Here is a 14,793-nt window from a genome sequence, read left to right on the forward strand (position 1 = left end):
CATGTGGCACAGGAAAGCCAGACACAGGAGAAGCTGTACAGCTCCCGGGCCGAGATTTCGTGCCCCTGGGAGGTGAGGGTCAGCCTGTTTTCCCCATGCCCTTCACAGGTTCAGCTGCCAGCTGCTGGGTTAGCTTCTCAGGCCGCCTTGTTCCTCTCTCTGCCTGCTAGGCTGCCGGATGAGTCATCAGGGAACTACAAGGAGGAGGCCCCAAGCTCGGCTGCCTCAGCCTCGGCTTCTCTGGGACAAGGGCGCCTGGAGTGCTCCTGGAGGGAGGATCAGGGCCCCTGGCCAGCTGCCTACCTAGCCACCAAGGTGAAAGGGCCGCTTCTGGGGGAGGGGTTGCCCCACAGCCTGTCTGGAGGAGCTCCAGCTCAGGATGAGCCGCATCAGGCAGGACAGGCCACTTGAGCCTGAGTGCAGCTCTATAGACCTCTAAACATCTGGGTTTAAGATGTTGGGTTTAAGATCTTGCCCTCGGAGCAAGATTGACTGCTGGCCTCATTTCTCTCACCATCAGATGAAACTCTCTCTTCATCCCCGATGCTCAGCATCGCGCTTTGATTCCCTCATGCAGCCAGCACCGGCTGTTTCATCTATGCCCCACTCTGCTCTACACCGGCAACACCGCCTCTGACCCTCAGAAGCCTTCTGCCCAGGGAGGACCACGACTTTCCTCCTTGTGTTTGCCTGCAGCCCAGGGGACTGGGGAGTGGGCAGCACAGCCCACTAGGTCCGGCCCCACACTGCCCCACACAGGCTGGGTGATCTGGGGCAAGTCTCCACCTAATCAGGCCTGCATTTCTTCAAGTAAAAATGAGGAGAGGGACTTCTCTGGTGGTCCAACGGTTAAGTCTCCGTGCTCCCAATGCAGGGTCAGGGAACTAGATCCCACATGCATGCCACAACTAAAGGAGCCCGCATGCTGCAACTAAGACCCAGTGCAGCCAAATAAACAAAAAAATTTTTTAAATGAGGAGATTAAAGCAATGTCCCTGTAGGCACGCTTCTAATACTATTAGGTTTGGAGGGCTTGGGGTCTGTTTTTAAGATCTCATTTCCCTTATAAAGAGGCTGAGAGAGGTGGGCCCTACTCTAGGCCCTGGATCAAGTCCTTTTTGGAGATGGAAGGGGCTGTGGAGGTGTGGGGTGGGATGACAGTATGGTTACAAGTAAAACAGCCTGCCTTGGAGGGCTTTCACCTAATTGAAGTCAGAACACCCCTTAGACTTCTTAAGGTCATCAAGAAACAATGAGGCCACCCATTCAGCCTCCTGAGCATCCGGCCTGCAGGACCACACCCAGGCATCCAGGCTGAAAGCTGGAGCTGCTGAGTTCAAAGCTAGAAGGCCCTTGAAGGCACCCCACACACCCACACCCCGGTCAAGCTGACTCAGCCTTTCATAGCCACTGTGGTGAGGCAGATGCAGTAGGAAGGAGGTTTCAGCCTAGTGTTTCCCAGCACCCCACTGTCTCTTGTAAGCTTCCAGCCTGATCCGGCAGAAGGTCAGAGGTGTTGGAGGGTCGGCTTCCCACAGTCTGCCTTTCTCGCGCAAGAGCAGATGGAGGAGTGATCCGGGATGAATGGAGCTACCGCAGGGAAGACCGCATCTGTTAGTAACAGCCTTAGGACCAGGCTGCCATCAGAGAGCACTTATTACAGGCCTGTCTGCAGTTGATGCCTTCTCAGGCTTTGTCTCAAGCAAGTCACGACCCAGAAGGGCCCTGCCCTTGGGAGTCCACAGCCCCAGTCTTTAAAAAGGTTCCCAAATGGTAACAATCTCAGGGCGGTACCATTCTCTTTCATGACAACTCTAGCCCACGTGCTGTTTGCACAGATTGTCACAACAGTGGGCGCTCTCTCCCTTCTGGCTTTGTGGGAACGCAGAGCTGGTAGAGATGGAGCCCAGAGCGAGGTGACTTCTTGTGCTTTGTCCTCATATTTCTAGAGGTGTCGGTTGGTGTCCTGGGCTCTAATATAAATTCCACTACTAATGTTGCCTGAAAGAAAAATGATACTTAGGAGAGGTTTTCAGCAAATGAGTTTGGACATTACAGAAGGAAGCATGTCAGTTCCTTCTGGAGAGCCACAAACAGATGCATCTTGTGAAAGGAGCCAAGTGCTGGTATTGCAATTTGCATGCTGGTTTTTCAATTTGCAAGATTTCATTTGTGTGTATGTATGTAATGTTTATATAAATATACACACAAATCTATATATATATGCACACACACATATGGATGCCTATGTACACACACGCGTGCACACACACATATACATACATATATCTACCTCTAGCTAGGGAACAAAACAAAACCTTGGTTCTCTCCACTTGGAGAAAAGCCATCATGGATGGTGCAGGCATGTCCTCTACGAAGCAAGGCTTATGCGGAATCAGTGATGAGACTAATGGTTTTGGAGTATGGGATCCACCACCCTCTTCTGGGGAAGCAAAGTTCACCACAAAACAAACAACAGGAAAAGATTCAGCCATTATTTATAAAGGCAAGAAAGAACCAACCCAGATGTTGGTCCATGTCTCTCCTGGAGGAGGCGGGCTGGAGTTCCCCTTGTGGGGTGGAGAGAAGGGCCATTTACGGTGGAGGGACCAGTAGGGCTGGGGGGCTCACCCCACGTGGAACAATACCATTGTACCATTGAGGTTGCCATTTGGAACATTTGGAGGATAGCTACGTGTGGCATGAGGAGGTAGAGACCCTTTGCCCCCTGCTTTTCTCCTCCCACCCAAGCCTGACCTGGGCACCTCGGGGTCTGGGGGTGACCCGCTCTGTGTGTGTTCTCTCACAGGGTGAGCGTGAGCCTGGGAGATGGCAGTGATGGAAATGGCCTGCCCAGGCGCCCCCGGCTCCGCGGTCGGGCAGCAGAAGGAGTTCACCAAAGCCAAGGAGAAGACACAGGCAACGGAGACGAAGCAGAGCTCCATCCACAAGCTCGAGGCCGTGGAGAAGAGCCCCATGTTCTGCGGGAAGTGGGAGATCCTGAACGACGTGATTACCAAAGGCACAGCCAAGGAAGGCTCCGAGGGCGGGCCGGCCGCCATCTCCATTATCGCCCAGGCCGAATGTAAGGAGCCCTGGGCTGGGAGTGTTGGCAGAGAGGGCAGGTGGGGAGCCTGCAGGTGGGTGCAGCGCTTGTGCAAGGGTGGTTGGGCACCGATGGGGCTGGGCCTAGGGTCCCCCTGTGGAAGAGGGAAGTCAGGGTGACCACCATAGAAGACTTGCAAGACACACCTGGGAATTAAGCTAAGGATCAGTGTGAAGTGGGAGCTTGAACAGTGCAGGGGAGTGAAGCACAAGAAGGGAGAAGTGGCAGACAGAGGCCTTGCTCATGACCAGAGCAGGGGAAGGGAGCTGGGAGACAGGAATGCTTGGGCTCCAAGGTCCTGGGGACTCTCTGCAGGACCATCAGGCAGGCCTTCTGCTGGGACCTTGGGCAGCCTGAGCATCTCTGGAGAGGCCCAGGCAGGAAAGGCCAGGTCTCCCGGAAAGCCTCTCTGGGCCCTGGGACCTGGGCCCTTCACCTCCTTCCACGCCGGTGCTTGCCGCCCCCCACCCCCCCAAAGAATGAACGCCTGCCCTCGGGCCTGCAGGGCCGATGCAGGGTCTGCGGGGCATCCTGGGCTGATCCTTTCTGCTTCCACTCGCAATACCTCAAGATAGCTCGGAACAGTGGCTGCCACCAGAGCCTGAGAAACTCCCAGGGGCGTGGGGAGGGCCAGGAATCCCCTCTCTACCCCACACCTACCCTCCACCCCAGGAGGTTTCTTGGGGTGGAGCCTGGCGAGACCTACAGCTCATAATGGTATTTTCTCACATACACACATCCTTCCCCTCATCTTCCGCTTCCTTCTGGCTGGCCTTTGACGAGAGATGAGAGACTAAAAAGTAAAGTGGAGTGAGTGACATAGTAACGATAGTACTGCACACACGCGCACGCCCCCACGCATTATACGTAATAGTGTATATTTGTTGAGCTGTCACCGTGTGCCAGGCACCGAGTTGAGTGTTTTATAGATCATCTCACACCTCACAGTACGTGAAGTGAGGTGGGCACCCTATGATCCCATATTGTAGGCACGCCCTGGGCCTTGACCCTCAGGCTGGGAGGGAGGGGTGAGGCTGCCAGTGAGAGGAGGTGAGCCTCCAGGTGGAAGGGGTCTGGGAAGGAGGAGTGGCCCGGGAGGGTATCTGCAAAGTGCCTCTCTCCTAAGTGCTGAATTCCTGTTCTTTCTCTCTCCTTTCTGCTCATCCAACCCCTTTGCCTTTACTTAAAAGGTGAGAATAGCCAAGAGTTCAGCCCCACCTTTTCAGAACGGATCTTCATCGCTGGCTCGAAACAGTACAGGTAAGGAGGTCAGCTTGAGTGGGGTGGCAGGGAGCTGTCGCGGGGGCGTCCCCACCCCAGCTGCTTGCTCAGGCCGCTCCCAAGTGACCCCTGGCTCCTTCCTTCAGCACCTGTGGTTCGGCTCTTGGAACCCACCCAGGCTTCCTCGCTGAGCTGCTCTTGCAGCCAAATAAGCTTTTCAAAAGCTTTTCACAGCGTGTGGGTGACTGCCTCTGGGTCACCTCAGGGTCACATCAGCTTGACGTTTTATTTTTATTCTCCTCCTCGGGAGTCCTTGCTGCTCCCGTTGGTTCCCATCAGTAGGGAGGGTGCTGGGAACAGGAGGCACTTTGCCGCTGGTGCGTGACCACGAGTGCAGGCGCAGAGAAGCCGCTCTAACTCGGGGAGAAACCTGCTGTGTCTTTCCTTCTGTGAGACACACCCAAGGAGGGATGAGGGCTTGGAAACAGGCAGGGACAGACTTGCAGCTGGTGGCCCTGTAGAAAGGAGGCCAAGTGAGGCTCGGTCTGTTCCCAGCCTCCCCAGCCCCAAAGAAGATTTTTGGCAGCTGGAGGTTGAACCTGGAAACGGTTCCTCCCCTACTACCAGGTGGACTTCTTTATCGTTGGAATTTGGGAACTGCTAGCGGGAAAGTGACCAACCTCAGCTGTCCCTGCTTCGGAGGCAACAGAAGCCAACTCAGTTAGAGCCGAGAATGCCTGCCATGGGCTGTGGCCCTCTGAGCCACATGCCCCCCTCCCGAGACCTCTCAAGGGCAAGCGCCGCTTGGAGAGCAAGGAGAGAACCATGTCTCCCCCTCCACACCAGAAGAGCAGTGTGCACCCTCACTTTAGTAATAACCACTGTTGATTGGAAGCTTGCCGTCGGGGCAGGGCACCGAGGCAGGCTTTTTAAATGAGCTATTTCATATTTCATTTAAACCCCATCTTCGCCCTGCCTGGCAGGAAACACCACCTCCATTTTATCAGTGAGGAGCCTAAAGGTCTTTGGGGCTTGGGAACTTTCCCACTTTCACACAAGTCCTGACCAAGCTGGGATTTGACCTTGGGTCTGTATGACTCCAGCCGCAGCTACCTGAGCCGTTCTGTCTCCCTGCCCCCTCACACTCAGAATGCGTGTCTGTGTCCCCTTGCTGACAGCCAGTCCGAGAGTCTTGATCAAATCCCCAATAATGTGGCCCACTCGACCGAGGGCAAGATGGCCCGCGTGTGTTGGAAGGGGAAGCGTCGCAGCAAAGCCCGGAGGAAACGCAAGAAGAAGAGCTCCAAGTCCCTGGCTCAGGCAGGAGTGGCCTTGGCCAGACCCCTCCCCAGAACCCCTGAGCAGGAGAGCTGCACGGTCCCGGTGCAGGTGAGACCCGCGCCTACGCCCAGACCCCTGTGCCGGGCACCCCCTGGGCTCACGGGCCTTCGGAACAGCACCTGTGCCTTGGCCCCAGCCCCGCATCCTAACAGCTGTGTTTCCCCTGCAGGAGGATGAGTCTCCGCTAGGCACCCCGTATGTTAGAAACACCCCCCAGTTCTCCAAGCCTCTGAAGGAGCCAGGCCTTGGCCATCTCTGGTTTAAGAAACTCGGGGAGGGCCTGCGGCCAGCGCTGCCTCGACCGGAACTCCACAAACTGATCAGCCCCCTGCAGTGCCTAAACCACGTGTGGAAACTCCACCACCCCCAGGACGTAGGCCCCCTGCCCCAGCCCGCTCACCCCTTCCCCTACAGCAGACGGCCCCACCCCTTCCCGTTCCACCCTCTCCAGCCCTGGAAACCTCACCCCTTAGAGTCCTTCTTCCTAGGCAAACTGGCAAACTGTGTAGACAGCCAGCGGCCCCTGCCCGGCCCTCCCCTGGGCAGACTGGCCTGTGTAGACGGCCAGAAGCCCCTGCCTGGCCCACATGTGAAGCCCAGCCGCCCATCTCACGGCTCGAGTGACAAGCTGTCCGTGGAGGAGTACCTGGTGCACGCCCTGCAAGGCAGCGTGAGCTCCGGCCAGGCCCACGGCCTGGCCAGCCTGGCCAAGACCTGGTTGGTGGGGGGCTCCAAGCCGCGGGAGCCCGGCCCTGAAACCGAGGACAGTGAGGGGGTCCTGCTTATCGAGGCGAGTAGTCCCCAAACACACGTACACCTACCACCGCCTCCCCCTCCACCTCCAGGGCCGTCCACCTTCACTACCCCCCTTCCCTTCCCCTTTTCCTCTAGTTCTCTGCCTGGATCACTGTGTAATGTTATGTGATTTTCCCAAACTTAGATCTCTGGGTGTTATCCCGTCCATCTCTGACACTATCCCTTGTCCCCCACCCCTCTTCACTGTCCTTCCCTTTCCTCTGCCACTTAGCTCCTGAGTCATTTTTTCTCATGGTCAAGGCGGTTGACAATTTCGTTTCTGTCCCACAATCACAAGTCTGGGGAGGAGGTTTCTTCATCGCAAGGATCGGCTTGCCTCAGCCCGTGAAGCTCTCCTTTGCCTTCGCCTGACTCCTGCAACCCCCTCTCTGGGTCCGTCCCCACACCCCGACCCCGAGCCCTGCCTCAGACCTGCTGGTATTCTTGGATGTGAGGGCTCAGCCCAGCAGCCTGGCAAGGGCCACCAGTTGGAGAGCCTTCCTCACTGTAACCCTTCGTCCCTCCACTGCCCTGGCCACTGAAACCGGCCTCTGTCTCCCGCCAACCCCAGAAACTCAAGCCGGTGGATTATGAGTACCGAGAGGACGTCCACTGGGCCACGCGCCAGCCCTGCCTGGGCAGAGGCTCCTTCGGAGAGGTCCACAGGATGGAGGACAAGCAAACCGGCTTCCAGTGTGCCGTCAAAAAGGTATGCTGGGCTCCGGGGCTGAGGAGGGAAGGCGGGCAGGAGGCCTGTCGCGTTCCCTCTGCTTCCTTTCAAGGTTAGCACAGGGAGGCCATGGGTCTGACTCGTTAACAGCGTCTGGCTACCCTGGCTGCCCTGGGTCAGCTGGAGCTGGAAGGGGACAGTCCAGGTCACATGTCCCCGCCTGGGCACCGCACTTGGTGCGCGTGTATGTGAGAGGGAGCATGAGAGTGTGCACGCGGCCTGGACCACTCCTGATGCCAGGCCCCTAGGGCAAGTCAAAACCTGGAAGATGGTTGGATTGTCATGAAATTCATGTTGAGCTGAAACCCCTAAACTACATAGTGGACCAGAAGGTAATAGCAAGAGCATAGCCTCCACCTAACAGGTGCCTCCCGAAGGAGGCCGTGCACCTTGGGAGTCAGATCTGACTTGAGTTTGGGCTCTGCTTCCTGTCAGCCGGAGGTACTAGGTCCTGCGAGATGGACGTTATGAGGAAATGAGACTTAGCGAGAAGCCCCAGGCTTGTCCGACTGTAGAGTTTGGCTTTGAACCTCTCTTCGGGAAGGGACAGGGGAGGAAGACTCATGCTTCTAGGATTTTGATTAGAGGCAGAGGCCTGAGTCACCTCTCCCACTCCCTCGTCTCACTGATGTTAGAACTGGAGACCAGAGAGGGTCTGCTCCTTGCCCACAGCTGCACAGCTGGGCCTGGAACTGAGGCCTCCTTCTGTCAGATCACACTGCCCAGGCCTAGCAGTCCTTGAGGGTGTCAGCCCTGCTCTCCTTCAGATACCATTTCTCCTCCTCTCCCCTCACCTTGACTAGAAGCCACCTTGTCCTTGACCCCAACTCAGCCTGAGGGCTGGCACCAAGGACTTCCTAAGGTGGAAATCAGAAACATTTCCATGGGGCATTTCCTTGGCCCTTGGGCAGCGTGAAATAAGCTAATTCAAAGATGGACCTTGTTTTCAAATGGCTTTTGTCAAGGACACTCTGATCCCCAAAAGGAAAGGGACCAAATAGCCAGCCCAGGCGGGTCCATCCCACTCAGGCCCCACGCAGAGTAGACACTGCTGCCGCCACTGTCTTGGGTGCCTGTGACTTTAAGGGGCGATGGTACAGATTGTGTTGTGAGTAAACCTGGCTTCCCTGGCTTGTGTGTGACCAGGTGTTAGAGTTCTAGAGTTTGGGCCTCGGGGTGATGGGATGAGAGAGGGGACTATCCGTAGGTATTACCCCAAGCTTCAGACATACTGTGTCAAATAAGCCAGCTCCACCCCTGCCCACCCCCACCGGCCAAAACACGTGCTTAGTTCTTGCCAGCATGGGTCATCTTTCGCTGGGATGCCAAGGCCACGTGCCTGACCTCCTCAGCTGCAGTCCCCTCCCCAGGCCACCGGAGAAGGCTCAGCTGTTCCTCCTGAGAGGCGGGTGGGAGGAGGGCAAGAGAGTGTGAAGTGTCCTGGAGATGAGCGCCCATGCTGGGGAGCTTAGTCACCGGGCTCCTCAGCTGTTCCCCTGCTGAGGTTCTCAGAGTCCCAGGCAACAAGGTAAACAACCCTAATATAGTAGAAGAGGACAGAGACTCCATTTCTCACCTCCCCAAGGCAGTCGGACAAGCTCCAAGCACAAGGCACGGACTTGCCAGCCCCCAGAGCTGCTGCCCCAGCCCACCAGAGCCAGCGCTTCTCAGAACTCCGCCTCCCCCATCCAGGATCTTAGCCGGGTTGGCTTTTGGCAGCCCACACAGCTGCCTTTGGTCGGGCAGACCACCCCTCCTTTCTCTCCAGGGCAGCGGGGTAGGGAAGGCAGTAGTGTCCTTTAGCGTTTTCAGCTGGAAGATCTCAGAAACAGTTCCCTGCTAGGGGGTAGGGGTGGAGGGTGGGGACCAAGGATCAGAGGTCAAGCCGCACAGGGGGTCAGAGCAAGTCTGCACACCCTCTGACGCTCCCTAGGGAGGATCCAGGATGTGGAGTATCATGTGGTGACATCAGCACCCCATTGGTCCTCCTTCTAGAACATTCACGGCCCCAGGTCAGATGTTGATTGGTCACAAGTCCAGGGCTTAATGTAGGGTTTGGGGGGGGGGGGTGCGGTTTAGGGTTTTGTTTGAGCTTACTTTTAATTTCAAATTAATAGAGGCTCGTTGTAAAAGAATGATACCCAAAAAGCAAAAGTCTCTCTGTTGCCCAGTCCCCTTCTGAGGTAACCAGCCTTTGACATAAATCTTTTTTAGACTTGTTACGCATATATAAACATGTAGTTGTTTCTTTTATTGAAATGAGATTGCACTCATTTGTTGTTCTGTACCATGTTTTTTCATGTGATGGTGTATCATGGATAGATTTCCTTATTGGTACATATACATTTGTCCAGTGCTTTTTAACAGCCAGTGTATAAGTTCTTAACGTAGTCAGTGGATGAATTCATAAGATCCATGAATTCCTGGAAGTTTATTCTAACGTGTGTATGTGTGTGGCACGTGTGGACACACACACATTTTTTATTTATTAGATTTTCAAAGGGGTCTGTGGCTCAAAGAGGGTTAAGAACTGTTCATTTGAGAACATCTGGCTCGAGCATGGAGTTCTGGGAGCCTCCTTTTGCCTCTTCCCTGATCTGGGGTAGTGTGGCCTTGGCCAAGTCCAGCCAGCTGTTGTTACCAAGCACCTGTTCTGTGCCAGGCGCTGTGCCAGGGAGACAGAGGTGTGGAATCCACACGCCTGACCTGAAGGAGCTCAGACTGTAATGGGGGGTGGACACTTACATGATGTAAAGGTGGTAGAAGCAGCCATCAGCCGGGGACATGGTGAAATCAGCCGGGACAAGTGTTGAGAAGGAAATCAGAACAAGGACCGAGGGGAGCATATCTCGATGGTGATGGCGAAATAAGGCGGCAAGCTATGTGCCCAATACTGTGTGAGTCACCTTCACATATTTATGTTCCTGGGATCTTTAAAAGAACTTATTAGAGTTGCTGTTACTCCCTTTTTTACCGATGAAATAAAATGGATACGAATACTAAAGAAAACAAGAGGGAAAGTTTCAAGAAGGAAAAAGCGATCCGCAGTGTAAAGCGTGCAGGCAGTTAAGCAGAGGGAAGTGGCTTGTGGATTTGGCAGTTAGGTGATTGTTGACCATGTTTCCACCTGGGTAGGCACGTGCCTGAACGTAGGTAAAAACGTCCCGGATGTCAAAGCTAATACACCTGGAAGGGCCTTCAGCGAGGTGGGGTAGCTGGGAGCTCTGGAGTCAGGCTTCCCCCACGAGAATCCCAGCTTTGCTACTTTATATCCAGTGACCTTGAGCAGATTACTGGTCCAGTCTTCAGCTTCCTTGTCGGTAAAATGAGATAATCTCACCTCCTAGGCTATCGTAAGACGTAAACGACTAATGCTTATAAAGTGCTGAGCACAGTACCTGGCACGTGTTAAGTGGGCATTAAATATTAGTCCTCATTAACATCCTCATCAGAGTCCAGCCCTCACTTGACAGACGAGGACACTCAAGTCCAGGGAGGAGAGGTGGCCAGACGGGCAGCTGGCCTGGTCCAGAAGGCCGTCCTTTCTCCCTTGGGACCGCCCTTTCAGCCTGCTCTCCCTGGGGCTGGCCCAGACTTCTAACGCACCTGGTGTTTTGAGGTGTCCCTTCCAACCCCCTCTGATCTGGGTGGTTGGGAAGGGTTTTAATATTCCTGGGATACTCCAGAGGACTTATGGATTTCTTCAAAGTTAAAGCCGAGGCTCCCAGACTTTCTTGGTTCACAGCCCTTAATGTCTCAGTCATTTTTTCAAGGTGCTCCAGGCCAAAACAAGTACTGACCAGTTCCATTTATTAAATAATTGGGTCAAATAATAAGTCTTTATCCTAATAACCTAGTAGCCATTTGAATAACAACACACATAAATTGAGAGATAAATTTTGTTCTTAAACAAACGTAATTACTAACAGGATGCATGCCTTGTTGGGCAGGCACAACTTCTCCAACTTAGAAATCACTGGACACCGTCACTTTCATTTCCTGCTCCACATTATCCCCTTATCCCCCTGAAGTACCTTTTTGTCACAACAACCTCCAAAAACCTAGCTTCATAAAGATATATCATCAAAAGAATGCAGTTCGATCATTGAAACTGAACTGTCTCACGCTAGTAGTTTGTGTGGTGTCCCCAGATGTCAATCGTTGCTGTTTCACTCACATGCAAAAAATACCCTGTAACCCCCTTCCAAGTTCTCTGCAGTGCCCCAGGGCGCTTCACCCCACAGTTTGGGAGCAGTAGGATTAAAGACATTTGCTAATACAAGTCCGGTTGGTGAATTAGTTCCAACTCAGTTTCAGAGCTGGAAACACTGACAGGGAGTCAAAGTTCATGTGAGTTGATTAACCAAACCAGATATTCTGCAGGTAACCAGAAGAGGGACATTTTCCACTGACAGGCTAAAGTCCAAAAGCTACACAAGTCAGCAGGTCTCAGAAGAAAACTGCCAGGCCCTGACTGACGGCTTCCAGGCTAGTTTTGTTACCACTCATGCCCCCTGGTGGCACTTCTCAGGGCCAACATGAGAACCAGCTGCAGCCGGAAAGGACGAGTCTCTATTAGGAAGTGTAAGCATTTAGTAAGCTGCGCTTATTTGGGCTGGAGGGAGGAGGCGGGGAGCTGGCATTTCCTGAGCACCCACTAGTTGCCGGGCCCGGTGCTGGGTATCACCCCTCCAGACCCCCACTCTACCCTGGGGCAGATGCCACTGTCCCCACCGCTCACATGTGGAGCCACATAGCTTGGGGGAAGCGATCTACCTTTGGACGTGGCCAAGCCAGGGTCTCAGCCCAGGGTGTTTGTATCCGAGGCCTATTTCTTCCCTCCATGTCATGCTGGTCCCTGCAGAAAGGAGTGGGGGGTCCCTGGCCTGCCAGTCCCCTGCAGGAGGGGCCTTGGCCAAACCCCTCCCCATAGGAGAATCCTCTCCTATGCCCAGATCCTGGGGAAACAGCTGCAAACAGAATAAACAAGCACTGCCCCATCTACGTGGACATTTTAGCCCTCAGGGGAAAAGGCAAATAATTATGAGCAAATAATAAGTGCTGAGAAGGATGCTGAGGACCCAGGGGCACTTGACAGAGCCAGAATCTTGGCCGCATCAACTCTGGCTACAGAAGCCCAGCATCTTAAGAGTAGAAGTGGTTGTTGATACACAAAAGGTCCCATGACCTAGAAACTGTCCAGACATTTGGGCTGGGGAAAAGAAAGTTCTGTGTTTGGCAGATCTCTGAGGGTGGGCAGCACGCCAGGGGCCTGGATAAGGATTGTAGTTTTTGTGACTATATTTCCATAGGCATCAGCACTGCAGAACTTTAATCAAGTACTAGGCGTTGACCCCGACCCCCAGGGGGCACAGTTTAGTCTCTAAGGGTCCAGTAGGCCCACCAGGGCCCCTGCCTGGCCTCAGAATCGTCACCGGGAACATCAGCGGTCTCTGTGCAGGGAGCTTCAAGGGTCCTGACAGGATGCCAGGGAACCAGCCCTGGTCCGTCATCCTGAGTCACACCCACCTCTGGGCCCTTCCAGGTGCGAGTTGAAGTGTTTCGGGCTGAGGAGTTGATGGCATGTGCGGGATTGACCTCCCCCAGAATCGTCCCTTTGTATGGAGCTGTGAAGGAAGGTCCTTGGGTCAACATCTTCATGGAGCTGCTAGAAGGTAAGGAGCCAGCTGCCACTCCTTCTCCCTCCAAATTCAGAGCCAAGGGTTTCCCCGAGTCTTGCCCAGGTTGACCCTCGTCCCCAGTCAATCCGTTTTTAATCTCTTGACCCTGTGACATCGGCAAGAAAGGACTGCTTTCTACCACCTGCCCTTCGAAGGCACTTGCCCTTGGCTGGCTTGCAGGCCTGGAAAAGCCCCATGTAAGGACTGGCCATTGGTCTCCTAGGTGGCTCGCTGGGCCAGCTCATAAAGCAGAGGGGCTGTCTGCCGGAGGACCGGGCCCTCTATTACCTGGGCCAGGCTCTGGAAGGGCTGGAATACCTCCATACCCGAAGGATTCTACATGGAGATGTGAAAGGTAAGGCTCAGGGCGCCCGTGGCCCTGGTCCCCATGGGGCTCCTTCCTCACCCCACCCTGCCTGGTTTCCTCCCAGGTCTTCTGGGCCTGCTCCAGTAGGAAGGGGAAGTGTGTTCTCCCAGCCCTCAGCCTGGCACTGTAGTTTCCAGTGGGTGATGCCCACAGAGAACAGTAGATCAAGCTCCTACCACACTGGTGACCACTGGGGGAGGGTGGGGACAGCAGAGCTGAGTGGCACTGTCCCCTCACCCTCAGTGATCCTGCCTGCTGCCTGCATCCAGGCTGAACTGATTCCCTCCTCCCTCCCTCCATGACTAATGAAAGTAATCAGAAGCAGCAGCTGCCATGCAGGGTCAGCCAGAAAATCGCCTCGCCGGAGGTGCAGATTGGGCCGGGGCCCTTGGTGACTCACCTGTTCCTCTTCTTCCCGGGGGTGGCCTGGCAGCCGACAACGTGCTCCTGTCCAGCGATGGGAGCCACGCAGCCCTCTGCGACTTTGGCCATGCTGTGTGCCTTCAACCCGATGGCCTGGGGAAGTCTTTGCTCACAGGTACGCCCCTCCCCGCCACCTCTCCCCACAATGGTAATAGCCAGTAGCCTTTGCTACGCATTAGCCATGCGCCTTCTCCTGTACTTTCCTTAATGGCAATCAGAGATGTGAGCACTTTAGGTCCACCAAGATACTTCAGTCCCACAGCAACCCTAGGTTATCATGAGGCTTTTGTTGTTAGGCTTAAATGCAATAATGCATGTCAGATGCTTGTTTCTGATGTTCCTGTTATACAGGGGAGGGAACAGAAAGGCTGGGTGTCTCGCCCAAGGTCCCCAGGTCTCCTACCTCAGAGCCCCCAGTGCTCCACCCCTCTTGTCCAGCCTTTTCTGGGGAGCTGTGCTCCCAGCCTGCGACCTCAGCCCTCCTATGCCTCTGAGAGCACAGTCTCTGAAAGCAAAACGGGAAGGCTGACCAAGGGGCTGGGGCTCAGTAGCTGAAGAAATCCCTGTTTTTAACTTACATTCTTCTGATTATCAAAATAATCCATACCCACTGTAAAATATTTGGCAACTACAGTGTTAAGTGGTATGGAAGGGGAGGAAAAAAGAATTCTCACCATTCCTCTTGCCCAGAGAGATAATCGTGAATATTTTAGATAATTCCCTCCAGGTCTTTTTTTTTCCGTACATAGTTAAGGCCATTATAACACAATTTTGTGCCCTGCTTTTTTTTTATTTATAGCATTAGCATAAAATTATTTCATTTTGACCAAAGGAAAAACAGTCTTTTAGAAGTGATTCTTTGTTGTTAAAGGACTGTTGGTAATTCTGAAGATGTAAATTGAACATGGACACCTGCCCTCCACTTTGAAAGAACTGTAGTGTTTTCTTCTTATTACAAAAATATCTTTTCTAATATCTTTTGCAGAAAGTAAAGCTAAGCAAAAATAAAAAATACAAACCACCAGAAAAAAATACTGTTCACATCTGGCATCAATCTTTCTAGTCTTTTATGCATATAAGTTTTCTTTTTCCTTTTTTTTTTTTTTTTAACCTACATTTTAGGAACATC

The 14,793-nt window shown here is 53.8% G+C and overlaps 1 protein-coding gene across 2 annotated transcripts in view; it reads left to right on the forward strand.

Moving 5' to 3' along the window:
* Positions 1-14,793, forward strand: part of MAP3K14 (mitogen-activated protein kinase kinase kinase 14) — a 42,593-nt gene that overhangs the window by 20,414 nt on the left and 7,386 nt on the right. Inside the window, exons 2-10 of one of the 2 annotated variants that reach the window (XM_057536278.1) lie at positions 171-315; positions 2,810-3,085; positions 4,297-4,366; positions 5,506-5,716; positions 5,838-6,458; positions 7,035-7,172; positions 12,739-12,868; positions 13,098-13,229; positions 13,675-13,779. In XM_057536278.1, the coding sequence (XP_057392261.1) occupies positions 2,830-3,085; positions 4,297-4,366; positions 5,506-5,716; positions 5,838-6,458; positions 7,035-7,172; positions 12,739-12,868; positions 13,098-13,229; positions 13,675-13,779 (1,663 nt within the window). In that variant the 5' untranslated portion in view covers positions 171-315; positions 2,810-2,829. The remainder of the gene's footprint in view (positions 1-170; positions 316-2,809; positions 3,086-4,296; positions 4,367-5,505; positions 5,717-5,837; positions 6,459-7,034; positions 7,173-12,738; positions 12,869-13,097; positions 13,230-13,674; positions 13,780-14,793) is intronic. The other variant, XM_007180163.2, reaches the window with a different exon arrangement.

Source organism: Balaenoptera acutorostrata, chromosome 20, assembly GCF_949987535.1.
Source record: "Balaenoptera acutorostrata chromosome 20, mBalAcu1.1, whole genome shotgun sequence".
Taxonomy (NCBI): domain Eukaryota; kingdom Metazoa; phylum Chordata; class Mammalia; order Artiodactyla; family Balaenopteridae; genus Balaenoptera; species Balaenoptera acutorostrata.